Source organism: Rhinoderma darwinii, chromosome 12, assembly GCF_050947455.1.
Source record: "Rhinoderma darwinii isolate aRhiDar2 chromosome 12, aRhiDar2.hap1, whole genome shotgun sequence".
Taxonomy (NCBI): domain Eukaryota; kingdom Metazoa; phylum Chordata; class Amphibia; order Anura; family Rhinodermatidae; genus Rhinoderma; species Rhinoderma darwinii.
Window position 1 is genome coordinate 60,180,287 of NC_134698.1, and position 21,590 is coordinate 60,201,876.

The window sequence follows — 21,590 nt, forward strand, 5'->3', positions numbered from 1 at the left end:
ACTCCGGTTTTCCTTGTTATACCATGCTGTGTATTTTAATGTTTCCATGAGTTTCTGAATCTCTGCATCTTCCAGAACATGAGCCACAAAAGGCCTCCATTTCTTAAAAACCCCTTTAGTACTTTTGTCCTTACATTTTTCTGCATTGATCTTATCTAGAATCATTAACTGTTTAATTGTGCCTTTTATTTCTGTCCTTGTTGGAATCTGCGGTTTCAACCACTGCCTCAGCAGACATTTCTTTGCCACCAATAAAATAATATGAATCCCTTTCATTGAGACTTAACCCTTTGAGACAGCTGTTGAACTCTGGGGGTATAATGGAATTTATAATGCAGAGGTAGAAGCGTAATATGCCATTCCCAAATATCTTTAATAAGTTTCTGTACTTCTGTCAATTGTTTGAACGTGTGGGCAAAACCACAATCCATGCAAAAGATTTGCTTTATGCAGATCACATTTAGGACATTTTCTCAAGTAATGTTCTGGTGCATTTTTATACAGTATATCAAAGGTGTGGCTTTATGCGCTATTCAAAATTGCATTTCTCTCCACTGCTCATTTACAATAGAGTTTCTAACTTTATCTAGACCACTTTGAATTTTAAATGTGACATCTGTGTCCTGTAAATCCTTTTCCCAATGTTTAAATAGTGCTGCCCGGGTGGCTTCAAACATCACCTCTCTAATTTTACCATATATATTAGATAAGGATTCTTATGCCCCAACAAACCATCAAAGCCCCCTGCCCTTTCCGCTCCCGACAGATCTGCACATAAAGATTCACAGTAGCTCTTCATTTGCAGATATTGAAGAAATTGATGTGGACACAGCTCATGTATATTTTTAAACTCCTCCCAGGTAAATAACCTCCCCTCTGACAATTTTATTATATCCCCCAGTTTTCAAATCCGCTTATTCCTCCATTCGTTATATAGTTTAATGTCATCCCCCTGTGGAGAAAGGAGACTTTTGTCTATACGTATATTGTCCCTTAACTCCATTCCTAGTTTACCTCTGTTTCCTATACAGCCCGCTAATCTGCATTATTTACTATCTATACACATGGCAGTCCTTCACACACCACAGGAGTAACATACAACCCTCGCAGATACTTAGATATATATGTAAACGGGATATATATATATATATATATATATATATATATATATATACACACACATACATACAGTCTCCTGGCTGGATCGCCAATGTAAAAGGGGGTGGGGTAATAATGAGGTTCACCTACTCGTGTCATCCACTATTACTACCTCCTTTATATTAGGGTCACTAGGTTTATGCCTAGTTCCTTTACCTTTTTCCTGTATTAACGTTAGTCTAATTGCTTTTGCTACTAATCAAGGGAATACGATTATAAGTAAATAAAAGGTAATATTGATTAATACAAATCGGTAATCATACTTAGATAAAATACACCCAACATGGTTCACCGTAAATAATCACAGTATAGTATCAGTGTATCCCAATACACATAAATAACGTAATATGTATTGAATACACTAACACTACACGTGGTGCAATATAAACAAGGTATCACAATCCTAATTTATATAACCACCACCCACTTACCTAAACATATATATATATATATATATATATATATATACACGTTGCGTTACCATACATACACATAAGTTATGTTGTAATTCTCACACGCTCACTATTTCTGCCCCACCCCCTCCTAAATAACTGTCCCTTTATGCTAAGGGTTAATGAGAGGTGGAGGATAAAGGGTTACCAGGGAAGTCAGGTTAAGGGTTAAGAATGGGAATGTGCAGGCAGGTGGGAAAGGGTCAACAAGGGATATGTACCAGGGGATGTGCAGGTAGGTAAAGGGTTCACTCCGGGGAAATGCAGGTAATGTCAGGTGGGAAAGGGTTAACTCAGGGGCAGCAAGGGTTAACTCGGGACTCAGGGGTAGCAAGGGTTAAATCAGGGGCAGCAAGGTTTAACTCAGGGGCAACAATGGGAGACGGAGAGAGAGAGGGTTAAGTGTAGCTGTGGCTACACTTGATACTTAGCATGTCATTGAGACAGGAGGCAGAAGACAGGAGGCAGGAGCCGGAGGCAGGTCGTTGGTGGAGTGATGCCCAGCTGGACAGGTGAGCTGGCATTGGAGGAGAGAGGCAGGCAGGTCCCAGCTGGAGGTAACGTTGGTGGTGTGGTGGCAGGACCCAGCTGAGCTCGTTGGTGGAGTGGATATATCTGCTCTGCTGAGCATACCGACACAGGGCTATTTAAACTGTCGGTACGCTCGTAGATGGGGGCAAGTGGCGTTCGCCCCAGCTAACATTGGTCGGCATGGTGATAACACATCACCGGCCAACTCATGAGCGCCCGCGCGAAATCCTGCAAGAGTGCGTGTGAGCTCACGCGTGCGTGGGAAGTGTAAAATAGAGACAGCAGATCAAACCAGTATCTCCTGTCTCCATCGCTCATAAACAAAGCAGGAAAATAACTACTTGTCCTGCTTTGTTGTGAAGCCTTTGCTTATAACCAGGTTTGTGTCTGCACAGCCATGGCTCATGATTTTATATATATATATATATATATATAGATAGATAGACGAATAGATCCAGCAGCACCGGTGTAGTGTGGGTGCAAGCCAACGAGAGCAGACCAAGATCTCAATGGTATACGGTACAAACAATAGGCAGTGGAAGGAGCTGAAACGTTGCTGTTTATGGGACAATAAAGTACCCTCTTTTTCACCTTTACTTGAACGGAGTGCTGCCTATTTTTTTGTACTGTGTGTGTGTGTGTATATATATATATATATATCATAGAGAACACAACCACACACAGCCGTCTCCTTTTCCTACCTTTCCTGGGTACTAAGCAAATGTGGCCAGTAATGTGTATGTATATAAAATATATATTCAGATCTCAACCCTATATGGTCTCCTGGAACTACACTTCTAACCAAAGCCACATCCAGCACCTGACCATTAGTACATGTACATATAGAGACTCATGCATAAATAGCATATATATATATATATATATATATTCCACTGATCTATAATCCACATAAGAGATTCCTAGAATGTCTCTGTACACACAAAGTCTGCCGTAATGGTATTCTTCTTATATTTATATACATACACAGATAGCACACATATAATGTACCTTAGCCTGTTCCTGATGTTTAGTGCTGTACGTCCAGGGGTGGCAGGAAAAGAGAGCTCAGAGCTTCACGTGGCCTAAATGTTCCTAATGCGGAGTTGATTTTGCCCACTCTTTTGACTCCACCTTAAGACCACCCATATATCTTCCAATGTGCATCTGTACAGTATAGGTAAATCTATTCCCAGTATACCCGACTGCCTACACACCCAGTTTACAATGGCTCCTTCTTGTACTGAGAACCATTAAAATGCTTATAAGGCAGTATATAGGAATCTATGACCAAATTGCCTCTGGGCATACTGACACCACAATGGGTGAACATCACTGAATAATATCAGTATATAATGTGTCCATTTACCAGGTATATTTTATGTGGTCATAACTTTATTGTATATTGTCTAGCTATATCTATATTAATCATGTCATTCAAAGGTTTTCTGCGCAAGCTGCTGTCTTATGTATATCAGTCAGTAGACAATGTGGCATAGGGTTTTTTTAAAATTTTCTTTAAATGATTGCTATGCTTTTTTTTTTTATTATGCGCTTGTATTATTCATCTAGTTATTACCCTTCATAAGACTTGATCCACTTGGTCATTGATCTTTCAGGGTACAGTCAGCTCTTTACCATTCCAATTGGAGCCATCAACATTCAAATTAAGGAAGTTACACCTACAAGGAACTTTTTAGGTAAGAACAATTACAACCCAAAATGTAGCATTGTGTTGACAAGGTAGAGGAAACACTAGATGATCTGAATGAAGCATTTCACTGTTTAGTGTCCTGGACCTTCTGACATATTATAACAAGCATCCATCTTTGCAGCTGTAAAGAATGCACGTGGGGAATATTACCTGAACGGACATTGGACTATTGAATACAGTCGTGCTCTGCATGTTGCAAACACTGTTCTTCATTACTATCGAGGCTCTGAGGGAGATTTGGCACCTGAAGTTCTGACAGCCAGAGGAGCCACTACTGAGCCTCTAGTTGTTGAGGTACATCGCCTGTTTATTCAAAGATATATATTGACATATGAAACATATGTATCCACCATGCACAATACTGTAAAAACAGTTAAATAGCTGAAACTAGAGAAAAAGGGAAAAAAACAAAAAACAGATACTTTATATTGAATCTTTAGTAATGTAAGGCACCCATGGCACAATATATCTGAATATGGAAGTATCAACCCAAATTAATTCATTAGGAAGTTTCTAAGGTAGATTATATAGACCTTTTCTTGTCTGATACTATTATTTTCCCACAAGAACAGAGTTGCCATAGGTATCTCCCCCTGCTCCACAGAATTAACAACCTCACTTTCGTCAAGCTAAACTGTGATTTAATAATTGTCACCCGGCAATTATTAAGGGTCTATAATAGCTTTAATGTTGAAGCTCACATAATTGACAGTTCTCCTAACTTGCAGTTGGTGATTCCAAATTAATCTCATGACAGGCCGTGTTCTAATTGATATAAATATGAAATTTTTTTGTTTTGTTGTTAAAGTCCACTATCCAGTGTTGATGAGCCCAGTTGCGTAGCCATTGAACTATGACAAAAGACCCCTATGACGTCAAAAGTTTTCAATATATTGAAATCGAGTGCTGAGAATCCAGATCTTGTCTAGTTTGACTTTTCTAGTAGTCAAATTAAACTGCTACAGATGGTGAATGTACGGTGTGGCAGGATCAGATAACTTCGCCTAGCACACAATACAGTTAACTAATTGTGATTGTCTTTTCCAATATCAGCTCATTGGGCAAGAACCCAACAGAGGAGTACTTTATGAATACTATCTACCCAATCAGCTTGAAGGGGATGACTATAAGTGGAGCTATGGCTCTTGGACTGAGTGCAGTTCAGAATGTGGTGGAGGTACGACCAGACAGAAATACAAATTTTTTCATCATTACGATCCTAAATAAAACCTATTCCTCAAGTACAGTTCTCTAAGTATTATTGCTATACTTTCTGTTTTGGCAGGTTACCAGTCCCGTTTGGTGTTCTGCACTATAGATAATGAAGCATATCCAGATTATATGTGCGGAGGAAAACCTGCTCCATCAAATAATAGAACCTGTAGCACTCAGTCATGTCCGCAAACAAAAAGGTAGTAGATCCTGCTAAACTTTGAATAATATTGTTACATCTTCATTGACGCAGTATACATTGACAAATGATTGTTATTTTGAAATATTTAAAATTTCTCATTTATTCAGGATACCTTTTTATTTATGTAGATATTTCAGGCTTTGTATTTCTAAAAGGGATTGTCCAGGATTAGAAAAAAAGGAAAGGCTTTTTTTCCCAGAAACAGCAGCGCTCCATGGGCTGCAATTCAGCCTCATTCAAGTGATTGTACAAGAGTGGCGCTATTTCTGGAAAATAAGCTTTAATCTGCTTTGGGCTTATGACTATTCCTTTTTTTTTCTACTCTATTTTTTTAAATTTATTTTAACTATTTTGATCAGTGAAGTCCTATCCGCACATCTACAGATCTCAAGACTGGCCATTCTGACATTTTTATTTAAAGGGGATTTCCAGCTTCTGACAACCGACGACCTATCCATCAGATAGGTCATCCATACATGATCTGCGGGTGTCCGACACCCGGGCCCCGCACAGGTCAGCTGGTCCGGTGCCTCAGTGTGCCGGACGTACAAGCCGGAAGCAGTTAGCTACGGCCACGGAATAGCGGCTGAGTTGCAGTTCTGCTGCTATTCAAGTGAATAGGATCAGACCTGCAGTTCTGCAGCATGGCCACTATGCTATGTACGGAGCAAACTGCTTCCGGGCTCCATACGTAGCATTGTGTGCCACAACATCAGGTGCCAGAAGGACCCGCACCGGTGACATACTGATGACCTATCCGGTGGATAGTTATCTAGAATAAATATTGGGATGCACTCCTCAATAGTAAGGCGTGGTCCGAATGGTGTTGGGAAGAGCTCCCAAAATATGTAGTCCTGGTACCCCAGCACTCACTGAAGAAACAAATAGACTTTGAATGCAAAAAATTTTATTGCATCATTAACGGCTGTATAGCATCAATAAAGTTTTAATGGCGACTTGATAAGACGTTTCGGCCAATCCACGGCCTTTGTCACTGTCGCTGTATTGAGTTGGGTAAGTGGATGTCTGCCAGACCTGCCAGCATATCCTGGCAGGTCTGGCAAACATCCACTTACCCATCTCAATACACCTACAGCAACAGTGACAAAGGCCGTGGATTGGCCGAAACGTCTTATCAAGTCGCCATTTAAACTTTATTGATGCTATACAGCAGTTGATACAATTAAAAATTTTGCATTCAAAATCTATTACTATCCGGTGGATAGGTCATCCGTTGTCAGAAGCTGGACAACCCCTTTAAGGCCCTTCTACACCGGCTGATATGCGCTAGCTTGCTTCTGTAACATGGAGCTATGGATGGGGACGAGCGGTTGTTACAACGCTCGCTCGTCCCCATCCTTTATTATCATGTCGGTAGTGCATCTCCCTGTTTACACAGGGAGATGTTCTGCCGACAACGATAACCTTTAACTTTTTTAAAACAATACGACCAGCAGATGATCGAGCGTTTTCTCGATCATCTGGCGATCGTTCCCCTGTTTACACAGGGCAATTATCGGCAACGAGCGTTATATTAACACTCGTCTGCCTGATAATCGTTCTGTGTAAAACCCGTTTTAGTCTTAATTAATTTAATCTTATCTTCTGCCTGGACTCTTTTACCTTTGACATTCCAACCTATAAGCCAACTTTCTTCCGAATCCTGACCTTCTATTGACCATGGTATCTTTATTTTCTTTTTGTCCTAAGTGATCTAATGATTATTCTCCCAAAGAGCTGAAAATGTGATTAAGTTAAACTGTAAAGTCCCATTTTATTATAGATCTAGCTGTAGACATATTACATTATGCTTGTTTATTTATATGTGTTTATTCTGTGCAAAAGGATGTCTTACTTATATCAGCCGTCAATGTGGAGTCGTATAGTGAACACAAAAATGACCAGGTAAATAGGAGAGTCGTTTTATTGTTTCGTTCCGCTCTGAATTAACTAACTGGCTTCTTAAATGCCTTCTGAAGGATCAGACTAAAAACTTAAGGTACTTGGGTGAACATTGGTTTTCTTCTTGTGTTTAATTCTTTGCTCTAGCAATAAAAGACTTATGAAACCTTAAACAACTTAGACCTCTACCTCCCATTCTTTTTCAACTTTTTGCGGATTTTCTTTTTTGTATCTTTCTGGTTTACCAATATACATTTCCATTTTAATGACCATGCAAGTTTGGCAGAATATACGTTTCAGTAAACTTCTCGTGAAGATTACCCTTCTTCAGATTTTAACTGTCTCAAAAACTGTCTGATCGCCATGAGTCCAGCTCCAGAAACCCCAGGCAATAAGCTGTTATCGCTGGAGGAAGCTGCGGCCAGCCATACATATCGCCTACAGAGGCCACTGCATGGGAATTCAATGGTCGTACATGTAATACACAGATGGGCTGGGTCCACCAGAGCAAGTACTGCGCTATATTAACAGTTCTAGCTAATAGTAAGGTTTCAAGTGAAGGACTACCTCTATGACATTCATAGGCCCTCTCCTTAATGAGGAAATCCTTTTAACACTTACCTTTTCCACCTAAATGTAGGAAAGGTGTACATTTATTTTAATATTTTTATAAATACATTTAACGCCTTCATATTACATTATACTTCCTGATCCAGTGCAAAATAGACTGTTTTAAAAGGGAATATATGCTCTAATATTTCTGTAGGTAGACTATTCCCCAAGGGAAAAAGTTAGATGTCCAGCGCACGATATGATATGAAAAAATACAAAACGGTTTATTTAAGTCAAAATGAAAACAAGAAATTAAAAAATCCCGGAAGAAAACACCTAAGCGTTTCAAACTTTTCAGTTCTTAAAGAGGCTCTGTCACCACATTATATGTGCCCTATCTCCTACATAATCTAATTGGCGCTGTAATGTAGATAACAGTGCTTTTTATTTTTAAAAACTATCATTTTTTAGCAAGTTATGAGCAATTTTAGATTTATGCTAATTAGTTTCTTAATAGACAACTGGGCGTGTTTTTACTTTTGACCAACTGCACGTTGTGAAGAGAAGTGTATGACGCTGACCAATCAGCGTCATACACTTCTCATTGTTCCAGCGTGATTGTGCAGTGAAAGAAGCTGGGCTGGTACAATGAGAAGTGTATGATGCTGATTGGTCCTTGTCATACACTTCTCTTCACAACGCGCAGTTGGTCAAAAGTAAAAACACGCCCAGTTGTCTATTAAGAAACTAATTAGCATAAATCTAAAATTGCTCATAACTTGCTCAAAAACTATAGTTTTTCAAAATAAAAACCACTGTTGTTATCTACATTACAGCGCCGATCAGAATATGTAGGAGATAGGGCACTTATAATGTGGTGACAGAGCCTCTTTAAGAACTGAAAAGTTCGAATCGCGTAGGCGTTCTCTCCCGGGATTTTAGAATTTCTTGTTTTAATTTTGACTTAAATAAACAGTTTTGTATTTTTTCATATCATATCGTGTGCTGGACCTCTAACTTTTTCCCTTGGATTTCTACCTACTCCCGACGTAGCTCTCTTGCCCGTGCACCGAATAATCATGGAATGTGGCGTCCTTACTTCGAATGAGTGGTGAGCGGACCAATTTTTCTTGTATAGACTCCATTTTCCTCTGTAGATAACTGTCCAGTGATAGACAACTAGGGTATATCACATATCAACATTAAATAAGTAAATAAATAATTAACACTTCAATATTGTGTGTATATACTTCATGCAACAACATAAAAGATCAATACAAATATTTAGATAAGTACAATATTTAAATGAGTAGATTCCCATAGTTGTGTTACGCTACTCTGTACAACGCCCACTTGGCCGTATAGTAAAACACGCCCAGTTGTCCATGGAGAAACTCATTAGCATAAAGCTAATATAGGTAATAACTCTGTCAAAAATGAGTTTTTCTAAATAAAAAACACTGCTGTAATCTACATTACAGCGCCGATCACATCATGTACAATATAGGCCACTTAGAATGTGGTGACAGCCTCTTTAAAAAACAAATATTCTGAGAATGTAAAATCCCTTTAACAAGCAGTGTAGACTGGTACATATAATGTACACTATGAGCATCTGCTTTGGCTATAATGGTGATTTTGGTATAATGCTGATTATTGGCGGCGGGTCCTGGTGCATAAATCTTTATCTGGCGCAAAGGAAATGGTTTTATGTTGTGTTGAATACAAAGTGCTTACTGAACAGAGCATGTTGCAATAAAGTGTCTAAGTGTCATTATTCTGTCCTTTAACCATTGAGTGTAATGTGTGTGTAACCAAATCAGTGTCCACACTGCGGGGAAAAACTTATTTTTCCTTTTAACCCTTGTTCCATATTCACTTCAATTACCTCCCTTCCCAGTTACGAGTCCTACCGTTTTATATATTTATATTTGGTATAGACCAGTGGCGGACATAGACGGCAAAGGGCACCTGTGCAACAACAGTATGTGGGTCCCTCACTCTCCATTAGCTCATCAAAGAGCACCCCGCTGTCAAGTCTTTCTAACAATTCATCAATCATTCTGAGCCGATGTCAATAGCGTAGTCCATACATGAAATCCAATAGACAGTTAAAAGCTGCTTTTAAGGTGGCAGTGGGCCCCCCTACCTACTGGGTCCCCCTGTGCAGCTGCACAGGTTGCACCAATGGTATGTCCGCCCCTGGTATTGACATTCCCACTTTTGTGTCACATGCTCTGTGTCCGCACTCCTGTTGCTGTAAACATGCTCATATTGCCCTTGCTTTTTTTTTAATGTCCATTTCAGCTGGAAAGTTGGCGAGTGGGGGCCATGCTCCGCTACATGTGGGGGAGGAACTCAGACCCGGTCAGTATACTGTGTTACATATGAAGGCAGAGCTTCCCAGCAGGCAGTGAATGACGCAGAGTGCACTGCATTCGTAGAAAAGCCAACAACCCAGCAAGTGTGCAATATGCGGGCATGTGCTAAATGGAACTCCGGGCCCTGGACACCGGTAAGCGGCGCCATGGTAGTGTTATCTGTCACTGTTTATTATGTGACATTAAAGGACAAATACCAGAAGATCTATGTTAAACCCCCCAACCTGTCTTGTCTTTGAGAACAACTTATGTACCTGTATTTATGACAACAGTTCCTCCTGTGCTTTATGGCAGCTCATTGTTATCATAGGGGTACTGAGCCTCATAGTAACCAATCAGTACTAGCAAAACTAAAGCTGGATACTTATTGGTTGCTATGAGGTCCAGTGTCCCTATGATAACACTGATAATGTTATAATGGGGACACAGGCATAGAAGCTTTTTCTCACAAAATGTCTGTGAGTGTAACTTCTTATAACTTGCTACATCAATAACTAGTAGATCTGTACCACAATTTATTAAAGTAAAATCTATTCTCCATGGTGGTGTTTTGGATGCCTTTTAGAAGCCACCAAGATGACATTTGTTTTTATCGTCTGCCATATATCAAGAGTTCAACAATGGATTATTTGGTTTCAGTGCTCAACCGAGTGTGGAGAAGGAATTCAGAAACGTACCGTGACTTGCAAAACGGACACCGGTGCCATTGTTCAGGATACAGCATGCATGCACCAAGTCAAACCAGCTGATAACCAGCTATGCTATGGTGAAAACTGTGTTCAGGAAATTGGCTGGCATATCGGAGAATGGGGTCTGGTATGAAAATATTTCATACATTGTTTGATTGCTTGAGATATATATTGGCACTGGTGAACTGGAATACACTACCACTCTACATGGCGGTTCATTTAGATCTTGCTTCCCGCAATAGAACTGATTTGGGTGAAATTCCTTTTATTTTGTATCTTACCATGTAGACTGGATTAAAGGAATTTTAGAATAAGACCCAACATCTGATGATAAAATATTAGATAAAAGTAGCAGAGAACAGTTAAAGAGTGGAGATCTACTATGCCATTCAATAAAAAATTACTATGGGGCTTAGTATAATCCATATAAATGTGTGTCAGTGAGTCGATGATGGTGCCGCTTTCATTTTCCAAAATTAATGCTGGAATCTGGTTACTTGCTGTGGGCAACGCTTTTCCCTTGTAGTCTTGATAAATCTCCCTCGGTGTTCTAAGAACGATCCAATGAATTCCTATGATTTCTATATTCCAATATGACATGTCAGATTGACTTAGAATGAATTTTGATTATTACAAATCTGTTTATCAACTTAAGTTCAGTGAATTCTTCATAGTATTCATTATGTTTGCTGATTCTTTAACTTGTAGTGCTCAAAAAGTTGTAACAATGGAATTAGAAAACGTCAGGTGATCTGTGCTGACAACGATCGGAACTTCTATGAGCCTGATACGTGTGAAGCCTATGAGCCTGATAAGCCGTCTGTAATTGAGAGTTGTAATATGCAGCCGTGTTATCTGCCACAGCGTAAGTTTATATATTATTCTATATTTATATAGTCAAGCTTAAGTAGCTACAGCGGGTCCCCTTAATCATAGAAAAATCAACAAAAACATCTATCCTTGCATACCATTTTATTTATTTTGTTCTAATGGGTCCGAAATTTTGTGCGGATTGATTTAATAACAACTTTATAGCAGTTTGCAGCTTCCTGTTTCTGATACAGAGTTCCAAATCCGCAGCATAGACCTAGTTAAACAATGAAATTGTCTGCTTGCAGCCGCCACTAGGGGGAGCTTATTGCATACGGTTTATGCATTGAATAAAACATAATGCAGTAAGCTCCCCCTAGTGGTAGATAAGGGCAGCAAGAATTGTATCATTTTACTCAGTCTATGCAGGGAATTCGGAGTGGTGAAATCAGTAAAATAGAGAAATGACCGCTATAAAGCCATATTAATAAATTCATCAGCACAGAATGTCAGATCTAAACATCACAGCCACATTTGATTTTAAACCATATCCCTCTGTGTATTGGATTCTAACAAAGTAGCCTCTATAAAGTGCTTATAGTTGTTAACATGGTTTTCCTCTCCTTTTTATATAGCCCATATTGTAATGGCAAATTAACTATCAAGACTAAATCACGTGTCTTTCGGAGCATTTTCATTGGTTCCTCATTCTGTGATGCCTAAATGACTGCATTTCTAGTATGAATTCTGCTTAACATGATACCTTATGGATAATCTGCCTCTAACCTGGGGAAACGCTTTCTCGCCTTCAGAGCGCCTGTTATTTCTACTTCAATTCTTTGTTACATGCTGTGTCTTACCCCTAAATATTATCATTATGTCTGTGTTATGGAAGCGACACCCAGCCGTCAACTAAGCTGAATTTTCGAGTTTCGAGTTCTATGGTGATAAGTTTGGTTTAGTAGAACTGCAGAGGTGCGCGTGTGTTACGAAAGCAGACGAGTGTAAACTCGTCCGTGTGCGGTGCGTGAAAATCACGCACACTGACCCATTGATTTCAATGGGGCAATTCACACATGCAGGAGTTTTCATGCAGCGTGTCTGTTGCGTGAAACTCACTGCATGTCCCATAGTGGTGCGTTTTTCACGAACCTACGCGCCCATTGATGCACATCTGTGTGCTATGCGTGATTTGCTCATCAATTCAATTGAAAAATAAAAAGGATGTGCTTTGCGAGTGGCATGTGTTTTTCACACATTTGCAAAGTACAGATGCAATAACGCAATGCACACGAACCAGATTTACGCGTGTATTTTTCGAGTGTGAACCTGATACGCCTTAGGCTACATTCACACGAGCATGACAGATTTACGCGCGTAAGAAACGCACATAAATCTGTCCGTGTGCGTTGCATTTGCATCAGTGTGCTTTGCGCATGGCATGTGCTTTTCACACACTTGCAAGCACTACTTTTTTTTTTCTCTCAATGTAATTGATGCGTGAAACATGGACAGCACATGGATGTGCGTCCAAGTTCTGTCCGTGGTTTTCGTGCACCCATTGACTTCAATGGGCAACTAGGTGCATGAAAACGCACCAATATAGGACATGCAGTGAGTTTCACACAACGGACACTCACTGCATAAAAACTCATGCATGTCTGAAAAGCCCCATTGAAATCAATGGGGCCGTGTGCTGTGCCTTGTCCATGTGTTGTGCATGGAAACAAGTATCACGCTAATCTGAATGAGCCCTTAGGGTTCATGCACATGGCCACATTATAGCTGTTCTGTACAGAGCTGTAATAAGTCTTTTCTAAAGGTGCATGAGGCCTCTACTGTACCTCCATATGCTTCAGATTTCATACAGCGGCATTGAGATTTTTCTATTGGACTTTATTGGAAGCATTGCTTCTAGGAGAGACCATCTCCATACACGTGAAACCTGTACACCATTGCAGGACTCCTTAAACATATTTTGTAAATTGTGTTTTGTGTGTTTAGAGGTTTCAAGTATGCAAGACACCTGGGGATATGATAACTCTGATCAGTTCTCGCTTACACGATACAGGCAACCTCCCAGTAAGTATATGCACGATTATTTTATTTATTATATAAGTCTGAGGTGAGGGGGGAGGGAACTCATACACAGGTTAAAAAAGATATTGCATTATTAAAAGTGGAGTGATTCTAGAGTCATTTACATTTATGTAGTTATGTGGTTGTGTCTGGACCGCTGTCTCCATGACATATTACAACATATTAAAAGCTATCACAGACTGGGCTCCTATCTTAATAGAAATAAAGAGATGAATATCTAAGGCGGTGTTCACATCACCGTCGCTTCCTGTTAAGGGGTTCCGTCGGAGGTTTTGTTCGGGTTTACCCCCCACCGGAAAGGCAAACGGAAACCTCAGCTTCCGTTTCCCTCGCCATTGAACTCCATGGTGACGGAAACCTAGCTAATGGTTTCCGTCCGTCACCGTTGTGACAGGGTTACGTTGTTTTGACTGAATCAACAGCGCAGTCAAATGCGTTGCACAGGCTATATTAGAGCAAAATTCTGCCGGTCATTTTAATATTGCATTTTGTTTTTGGGACCCATTATTTGTATATTGAAAAGTTTATTTAAAATACAATGGAAGTTATATTATATTGCCCGGATAGCGAAGAATGGGGTCATTATTGGGTTAAACGGAGGTCTGTCCTATTGGTAAATAGTGATAATTAGCAGTTTTTCCTTTCCAAGGGCAATATGACTATAGTTTTATAATATAATATGTATTACTTTTTAATTTAAAATTTCGGGTAAAACTGATGCTTTATGCATGAGGGGGGGGGGGGGGGGCGCTGCATGACTTCTCTACTTAGTGTTATTCTAATCTGTTCCAAGCATTAAGGCTTTATTTAGACGAACAAGTAGAAACGACTTGAGTCTATTGAGGAATTCGTGAAAACGGACAAAAATAGGACGTCCTTTTTTACATGGGCCTTTCACACGGGCCGTTAAAGCAACGGGCGTGCGAACAGCCCTATTGAAATACATGCGTCCGTGTGACGGCCATTAAAGAAACGGCCGTCACACGGATGATATTTACTTTCGTCTGAATAAGCCCTAAGCCTGATAATTTATCTGTTTTGTGCAGTGTTTGATTAGGTAAGGCCTCTTTCAAACGAGCATATTTGCAAACATCCGTAATACAGATCGGTAATCCGTACATATTACGGATGCTATTGCATTATGATACAAGTCATTAGTATTACAGATGCATATTACTGATGGGCTGTCTTCTAGAGAGATAATTGAATTACATAAAACAGCTAAATTTATGGATGCATCTGAAGTTTAATCACTCTCCGTAGACTTTAATGGGCTTATTTTCCGCAATACAGATGAAAGTAGAGCATACTGTGTTTTTAAAATATGCGCATATTTTATACGCTCGCGTGACTAGCCTTACTGATTAACATTAGCCCCATATTACAGAAATAAATAAAACAGATGAAACACTGATATAAAATATACATCAGAAAGCAGCCTAAAGATATTGGAACCCTAGTCCCCTACGTGCGTCCTGTGCAGCGCCTTGCCACCCAAGACTAGACCGCGTCAAATACCAGGCTGCAAAACATATTTGTAAAATGTTCTTGAAGCTCAAATTCAGAGAAAATGAATGTCAAATACTGGATTAGCTGACTTTTTCTATGTACTATTTGTAATATGTATTGTCATTTTCCCATCTCTATTTTCCAGCCCCGTCCCCTCTTCCTCCTAAAAGAGAAGATAACTATATCCCCTCAAACCCCAGAGACTGCAGGCGGAGCAGGTAGGCATGTCACGAAGTACAGCAGGTATCATGGTCACTTATGTACGCTAATGATTTTTTTTAGTCTCTAAAAATTACCAACGAAACAGATGCCGACAAATCTTGATAGATTTGTCATAGTCAGAGGGCCCTGTTCGCTTCAAGTTGCACCTCTGTTTGCCATATATACCGTCATTTAAAAATGCATAAATCTGTACTTGTTGTAGGTATGGATGCTGCTCTGATGGTGTGACGGAGGCTCAGGGCTCCAACAATGAAGGATGTCCAAGTGACAGGAACACAAGAGTGGATCCTTCGGTATGTGAACTCTTTATGATGTTGACTATCTAATTGTAGATGACGGACAGATGTACCGGTTGGTTTTCCGTATAAATAGAACAGGACATAACTAGTATAATATTTTTATATTCAATATATCTACAGTATCAGCTCATCTCTCTCTGTAAGGGCCTGTTCACATCACCGTTTGGCTTCCGTTCCGGGGTTCTGTCTGAGGTTTCCGTCGGGTGAACCCCGCAACGGAAAGTGAAACTGACAGCACAGCTTCCGTTTCAGTCACCATTGATCTCAATGGTGACGGAAACATCGGTAATGCTTTCCGTTCGTCACCATTCCGGCTGGTTTCCGGTTTTCCGACGGAATCAATAACGCAGTTGACTACGCTATTGATTCCGTCGGAAAACCGGAAACCAGACGGAATGGTGACGAACAGAAAGCATTAGCGATGTTTCCGTCACCATTGAGATCAAACGATTTTGGGGCATATTGAAGGCAGATCCTGATGTGGGGACCCTTGTTGGGGACGCCCCGCTCATTACCTATAGAAGGGGACGGAATCTCAGGGACCGATTGGTCCATAGCCACTTACAACCGGTTACACAATGTGGCACTTGGTTAGACAATAGTGCTAGAGGGACATACAGATGCGGAACATGCAAAGCCTGTGTGTCGATATTATGCAGCAAGAATTTCACGAGTACGCAGACTGGCAAAACCTTTGATAACAGGTCATTCATAAATTGTAAAACAAAGGGCATTGTTTACCTCATGACATGCAAATGTGGCCTGCAATATGTGGGCAAGACCAAAAGGGAATTTAGGAGAAGGATACGGGACCACATTGGGGACGTCAGAAGGAAAGTGGACACCCCTGTATCAAGACATGTGTGGTCCTGCCATGACGGGGATGCTACGACTCTTGTGTTCCAGGGTATAGAACAAGTGAGACCCCTCCCTAGAGGTGGGGACCTGGATAGGAAAATACTCCAAAAAGAGGCAGAATGGATATTCAGAATGCAGACTATCAACCCGCTTGGAATAAATGAACAAATCTCCTACGCATGTTTTCTTTAACCGCATCACCTGAATATTGGTCTGGTTACCCAATAATGTACCGTATATCTTATTCCAACACATCTATGTCTGCTATTCTTATGTCCTTATGCACACTGTGCGTTTCCGATCGCGTTTATCGCGTTTCATCGCGCGTTTTTGGTCATGATTCTTCACTAGGTCTATTGCTGGCTCTTAACACAACAGGTTCAACACCCTATTATCCCACCTATGACACCGCTATCGCTGGTTATATTTGCCATAGGTTCGCCATGGGATAGGTTAATATGAGCTACGAAGTTAATCCGGGCGCTGTACCCTCCCGTGGATTATTCGGTAATATATGGCCGCGTTCTCCTTATCTATTCCGGTCCACGATGCCCTGGGACATTATTCCTTGTGATACCGGGCGTATTTAGGATACTATAAGACACATGTGGTGTCACAGTTTAGCAGATAGTCTTTGAACAAGACGGTCCTCCGTACTTTTGAGTCCCTCCTCCTGCATCCACACGGCCTTGTCTGATCACAGGGCCTTGTGCTACCATTATATTCACACGATGTATTTTTGTTTACTGACAACCAAGGAGCCGCGTCTAGCATCCCCTAGTTACCATGGACGCTTTGATCGTCCAGCAACCCTCCTAGGTTGCTAGGTCCCCATGATGCCGCCTCCGGCACGTCACTGGTTGGCGTGTAATACGCGGATTGGCGGCTCATTCAGGGGAAGACCTTTGGAGGGCGGGCTCTCAGCCTTTTAAGTCCTGAGGATCTCCGGCGCGTGTACGGCCAGTGTATCAGAGCCGTGCATGCGTCTGGAGGTTACGAATCAGCACATAAACAGTGCTATCCAGTGCTGCAAAATTGTTATCATTTCACTACTTTTGAATTTAACGAGATTTGAAATAAATCTACTTCTATCAATCCCTGAGGAAGCATCACCGTTATGTGATGATGAAACGCGTAGGATTTAGATAGACAGTTATCAATGGCAAAGATATAGCGTTATTTATACTACAAGCAGATAGGTGGTGTTTTGGGTGGAAAGGAGACATCAATCACTCTATACCACCTTTCTTGTCGCTAATCACTTGCTTAAGCCTGGTCTGGTATCAACGGCTGGTAGAGCCACTATTTTATGAAATTATCTAATAAACTACTTTTTAATCGTTCTTCCAGGCGGTGAAACACATTTATTATTGAACGACATTCATTACCTATTTTTCAGTGAATCTCCTCAATGGTGACTGAAACGGAATCTGTGCTGTCAGTTTCACTTTCCTTTGCGGGGTTCACCCGACGGAACACTCCGACAGAACCCCGGAACAGAAATGAACGGTGATGTGAACAGGCCCTAATGAAACTTTGATCTTGTATTTGAGGAACAGTATTAGGCTATGCTCAGAATTGTTTTGCTACGGTTGCTGCAGGTGTTACGTAAATGCGAAATAGATTTGCACAATTTGCCTTTGGAGAGCTTGTGTTCTTTTCATTTTCCGGCCACAAGTTAAAACTGCAAAGTGCAATTTCTCATCGCAACCAACCACAGTGCACCGTTTATTTTCCAAGATTAATTCAAGAAATTAAAGTTGAACTCTGATTAGTTGCTATGAACAAGGCAAATTTATCTGTAAGGGTATGTTCATACGCAGTGTTTTCAGGCGTATTTCGGGGAGTTTACACCTCGAAAAACGGTGGAAAAAAACAGAAGCTGAATGCCTAAAAACATCTGCCCATTGAAATCAATGGGAAACACAGCATTTCGATCATACGCTGCTGTTTTAAAAAAACGGAGCGTAAAAAGAAGTAGCATGTCACTTCTACGGGGAAGTTCACACTAAGTTTGTTTTTTTTTATGCGGAAACCGTGCCAAAAAACGGCCGAAAATGCCTCCCATTGATTTCAATGGGAGGCGGAGGCGTTTTTTTCCCACGAGCGGGAAAAAATGCAATTATTTTATGCAGCATGTATTTTTTAATTTATTTGTGTTCTCTCCTAAATCCACTGCTTACAATATGTAAATGATGCATTCTCAGAATTTCTCTCCAACAACCATCTGTCAAAATAATTTTCCAGGATGTTGCAAAAATCCCTTTCGGCTGTAAGAAAACAGTTATTTTTGCTAAAAAAAAATACAATGGAGCCTACGAGGGAAGATATTGAACATTATGCTTTAAGTGTAATAAAATAGAATAACGTATACTGACTGGAACACTTTATTTACTGACTGTATATGATTGTAGCCGCCTTCAGATGAATGCAGAACCTCCCAGTATGGATGCTGCTTTGATAATCTCAATAAAGCCTCTGGTCCTGTTGGTGAAGGATGTCTAAGCAATCCCAGCTATGGTATGTGTCTCCTTGGTTGTCTGTAAATACAAGTTTCTGAGGAGTGGGTGTCACCATTTTTTAATACATCCACGGTGGGCAGGCGCTTTAGAAGCAGCACTTGCCCTGCGCACTCCGAGTCAGTGCAGATGGAAATATCTTATGGTAGGCTATAAAATATTTTTTTTAAATCAATAAAAAGATTCAGGCTCTCAAGAATATTAAGGGATGGTAGGAGGACTCTTGGCCATATTTATGGAGTCCGAAAAACTCGATGCAAGTCTGATTTCATCATGCCACTGCTAGTAATTTTTTTTCTTCAACTTATATGACCTAGTCACAGGTTCTTTCTAAATAGAACTGGTTTACTGACTTGAATTGCGCAGTTTCCCTGATTCCAGCACGGTTTTTCTTTTTTTTCTGAACCGCCATCCGTTCCAGAGATAGGGCCCATTGTTGTGTTGGCGCCCTCAATGCTAATTTGCTGCAGTTCGCCAACAGGGCGTGGAATGGCAGGGAAGCTAGCTCCACCCTGTTGGCTAACTACAGAAAACTAGCATATAGGGAGCCAGCACAAAAGTGGGCTCCAGAAAAAAAAGAAATAAAACCACGCTGGAATTTAGGGATATGGTGTTATTCAGGTCAGTTAACTAGTTTAAAGAGGCTCTGTCACCACATTATAAGTGCCCTATCTCCTACAAAAGGAGATGGGCGCTATAATGTAGGTGCCAGTAATGCTTTTTATTTAAAAAAAACTATCTTTTTTCACAACGTTAGGAGCGATTTTGGTTTATGCTAATGAGCTTTCTTAATGCCCAAGTGGGCGTATTTTTACTTTCGACCAAGTGGGCGTTGTACAGAGGAGTGCATGACGCTGACCAATCGGCATCATGCACTCCTCTCCATTCATTTACACTGCACTAGCGATATAGTTATATCACTATGTGCAGCTACATACACAAACCTTAACAATACTACAGTGTCCTGATAATGAATACACATGAAATCCAGCCTGGACGTCATGTGTACTCAGAATCCTGACACTTCTGACTCTTTTCTGTGAGATTTCCAGCACGGAAACTAAATCTCGTTTAGCTCCGTAATCTCGCGAGATTTGGTTACACTTGCCGGAATCTCACAAAGAAGAGTCAGAAGTGTCAGGATTCTGAGTACACATGACGTCCAGGCTGGATGGTCATGTGTATTCATTATCAGGACACTGTAGTAATGTTAGGGTTTGTGTATGAGGCTGCACATAGTGATATAACTATATCGCTAGTGCAGTGTAAATGAATGGAGAGGAGTGCATGATGCCGATTGGTCAGCGTCATGCACTCCTCTACAACGCCCACTTGGTCGAAAGTAAAAGTACGCTCTCTTGGGCATTAAGAAAGCTCATTAGCATAAACCAAAATCGCTCCTAACGTTGTGAAAATACATCGTTTTTTTAAATAAAAAGCATTACTGTCACCTACATTACAGCGCCCATCTCCTTATGTAGGAGATAGGACACTTATAATGTGGTGACAGAGCCTCTTTAACTTCTATTACCTAGTGACAGGGCCTCTTGAATTGTAAATAGCCACTTGTCATACTTTTTTTTACCTATTTATTTATTTTTGACAGCTTATCCCACAATGTGTTTGCTTCCAAGTGCCCTGGGGACGTGCACTGAATGGACAACTCGATGGTACTTTGTGCCAGATGTTGGAAAGTGCAATCGATTCTGGTATGGTGGCTGCAATGGTAACAAAAATAATTTTCAAACTGAAGAAGAATGTATGAGCTCCTGCCAGAAAATTTCAGGAAGGACAACCGGTACCATAGAGTATAGGTACCGCAAGCGAGGAATGAAATGGGATCGAATGTCACATGAACACCCAGGGATTGAGGATGGGACAGCTTTTGGAATTGAACAAGGGCAACGACCTCAAGGGATGATTAGAACACTTGACCAAGACCCTGAAGGACGACATCTTGCTGGACATGGGTGGGATGAAAGCAATGTGGGTCCTAAAGTATCTCAACCATCCACAGAACAAATCGGATATGGGGCAACTGCAGAAGAAGGTGCTTCAACTGGTCACTCCTCCATTTACCGGTAATGCTTCTTCGTCGTTATGAAACGCGTGATGCATTTTGCTTGCAATTCAACAGTTAAATTGGTTGTCTGGTATAGAAAACACATCTTCAAATACCATATTAGGACTAGCTGAATCAATAGAGAGTGGGGCTTTCTGTTCAGGACCTTCATCAGCGAATAACTGTTATAAAGAGAGTGTCTCGCTCTGGAGGACACGGCACATCTGTGCATTACAGAGACGGCTCATTTATTTCAGTTAGATATGTGTAGTGCTTGATTTTCCCTGTGGTGGCGATCTGGGGGAAATAAACACTTCCCATCCAGATTACAACTGATCACTAAAGATCACTGGAGATCCCAGCAGCAGGACACCACGTGATCAGATTTTTGTTGGGGATACTTTGCAACACAGAATTTTCT

The 21,590-nt window shown here is 40.7% G+C and overlaps 1 protein-coding gene across 2 annotated transcripts in view; it reads left to right on the top strand.

Annotated features, from left to right (window-relative positions):
* Positions 1-21,590, top strand: part of PAPLN (papilin, proteoglycan like sulfated glycoprotein) — a 93,572-nt gene that overhangs the window by 56,694 nt on the left and 15,288 nt on the right. Inside the window, exons 9-21 of one of the 2 annotated variants that reach the window (XM_075843355.1) lie at positions 3,758-3,838; positions 3,974-4,146; positions 4,906-5,029; positions 5,138-5,264; positions 7,112-7,171; positions 10,028-10,235; positions 10,741-10,917; positions 11,499-11,655; positions 13,605-13,682; positions 15,355-15,427; positions 15,634-15,724; positions 19,003-19,108; positions 20,714-21,188. In XM_075843355.1, the coding sequence (XP_075699470.1) occupies positions 3,758-3,838; positions 3,974-4,146; positions 4,906-5,029; positions 5,138-5,264; positions 7,112-7,171; positions 10,028-10,235; positions 10,741-10,917; positions 11,499-11,655; positions 13,605-13,682; positions 15,355-15,427; positions 15,634-15,724; positions 19,003-19,108; positions 20,714-21,188 (1,930 nt within the window). The remainder of the gene's footprint in view (positions 1-3,757; positions 3,839-3,973; positions 4,147-4,905; positions 5,030-5,137; positions 5,265-7,111; positions 7,172-10,027; positions 10,236-10,740; positions 10,918-11,498; positions 11,656-13,604; positions 13,683-15,354; positions 15,428-15,633; positions 15,725-19,002; positions 19,109-20,713; positions 21,189-21,590) is intronic. The other variant, XM_075843356.1, reaches the window with a different exon arrangement.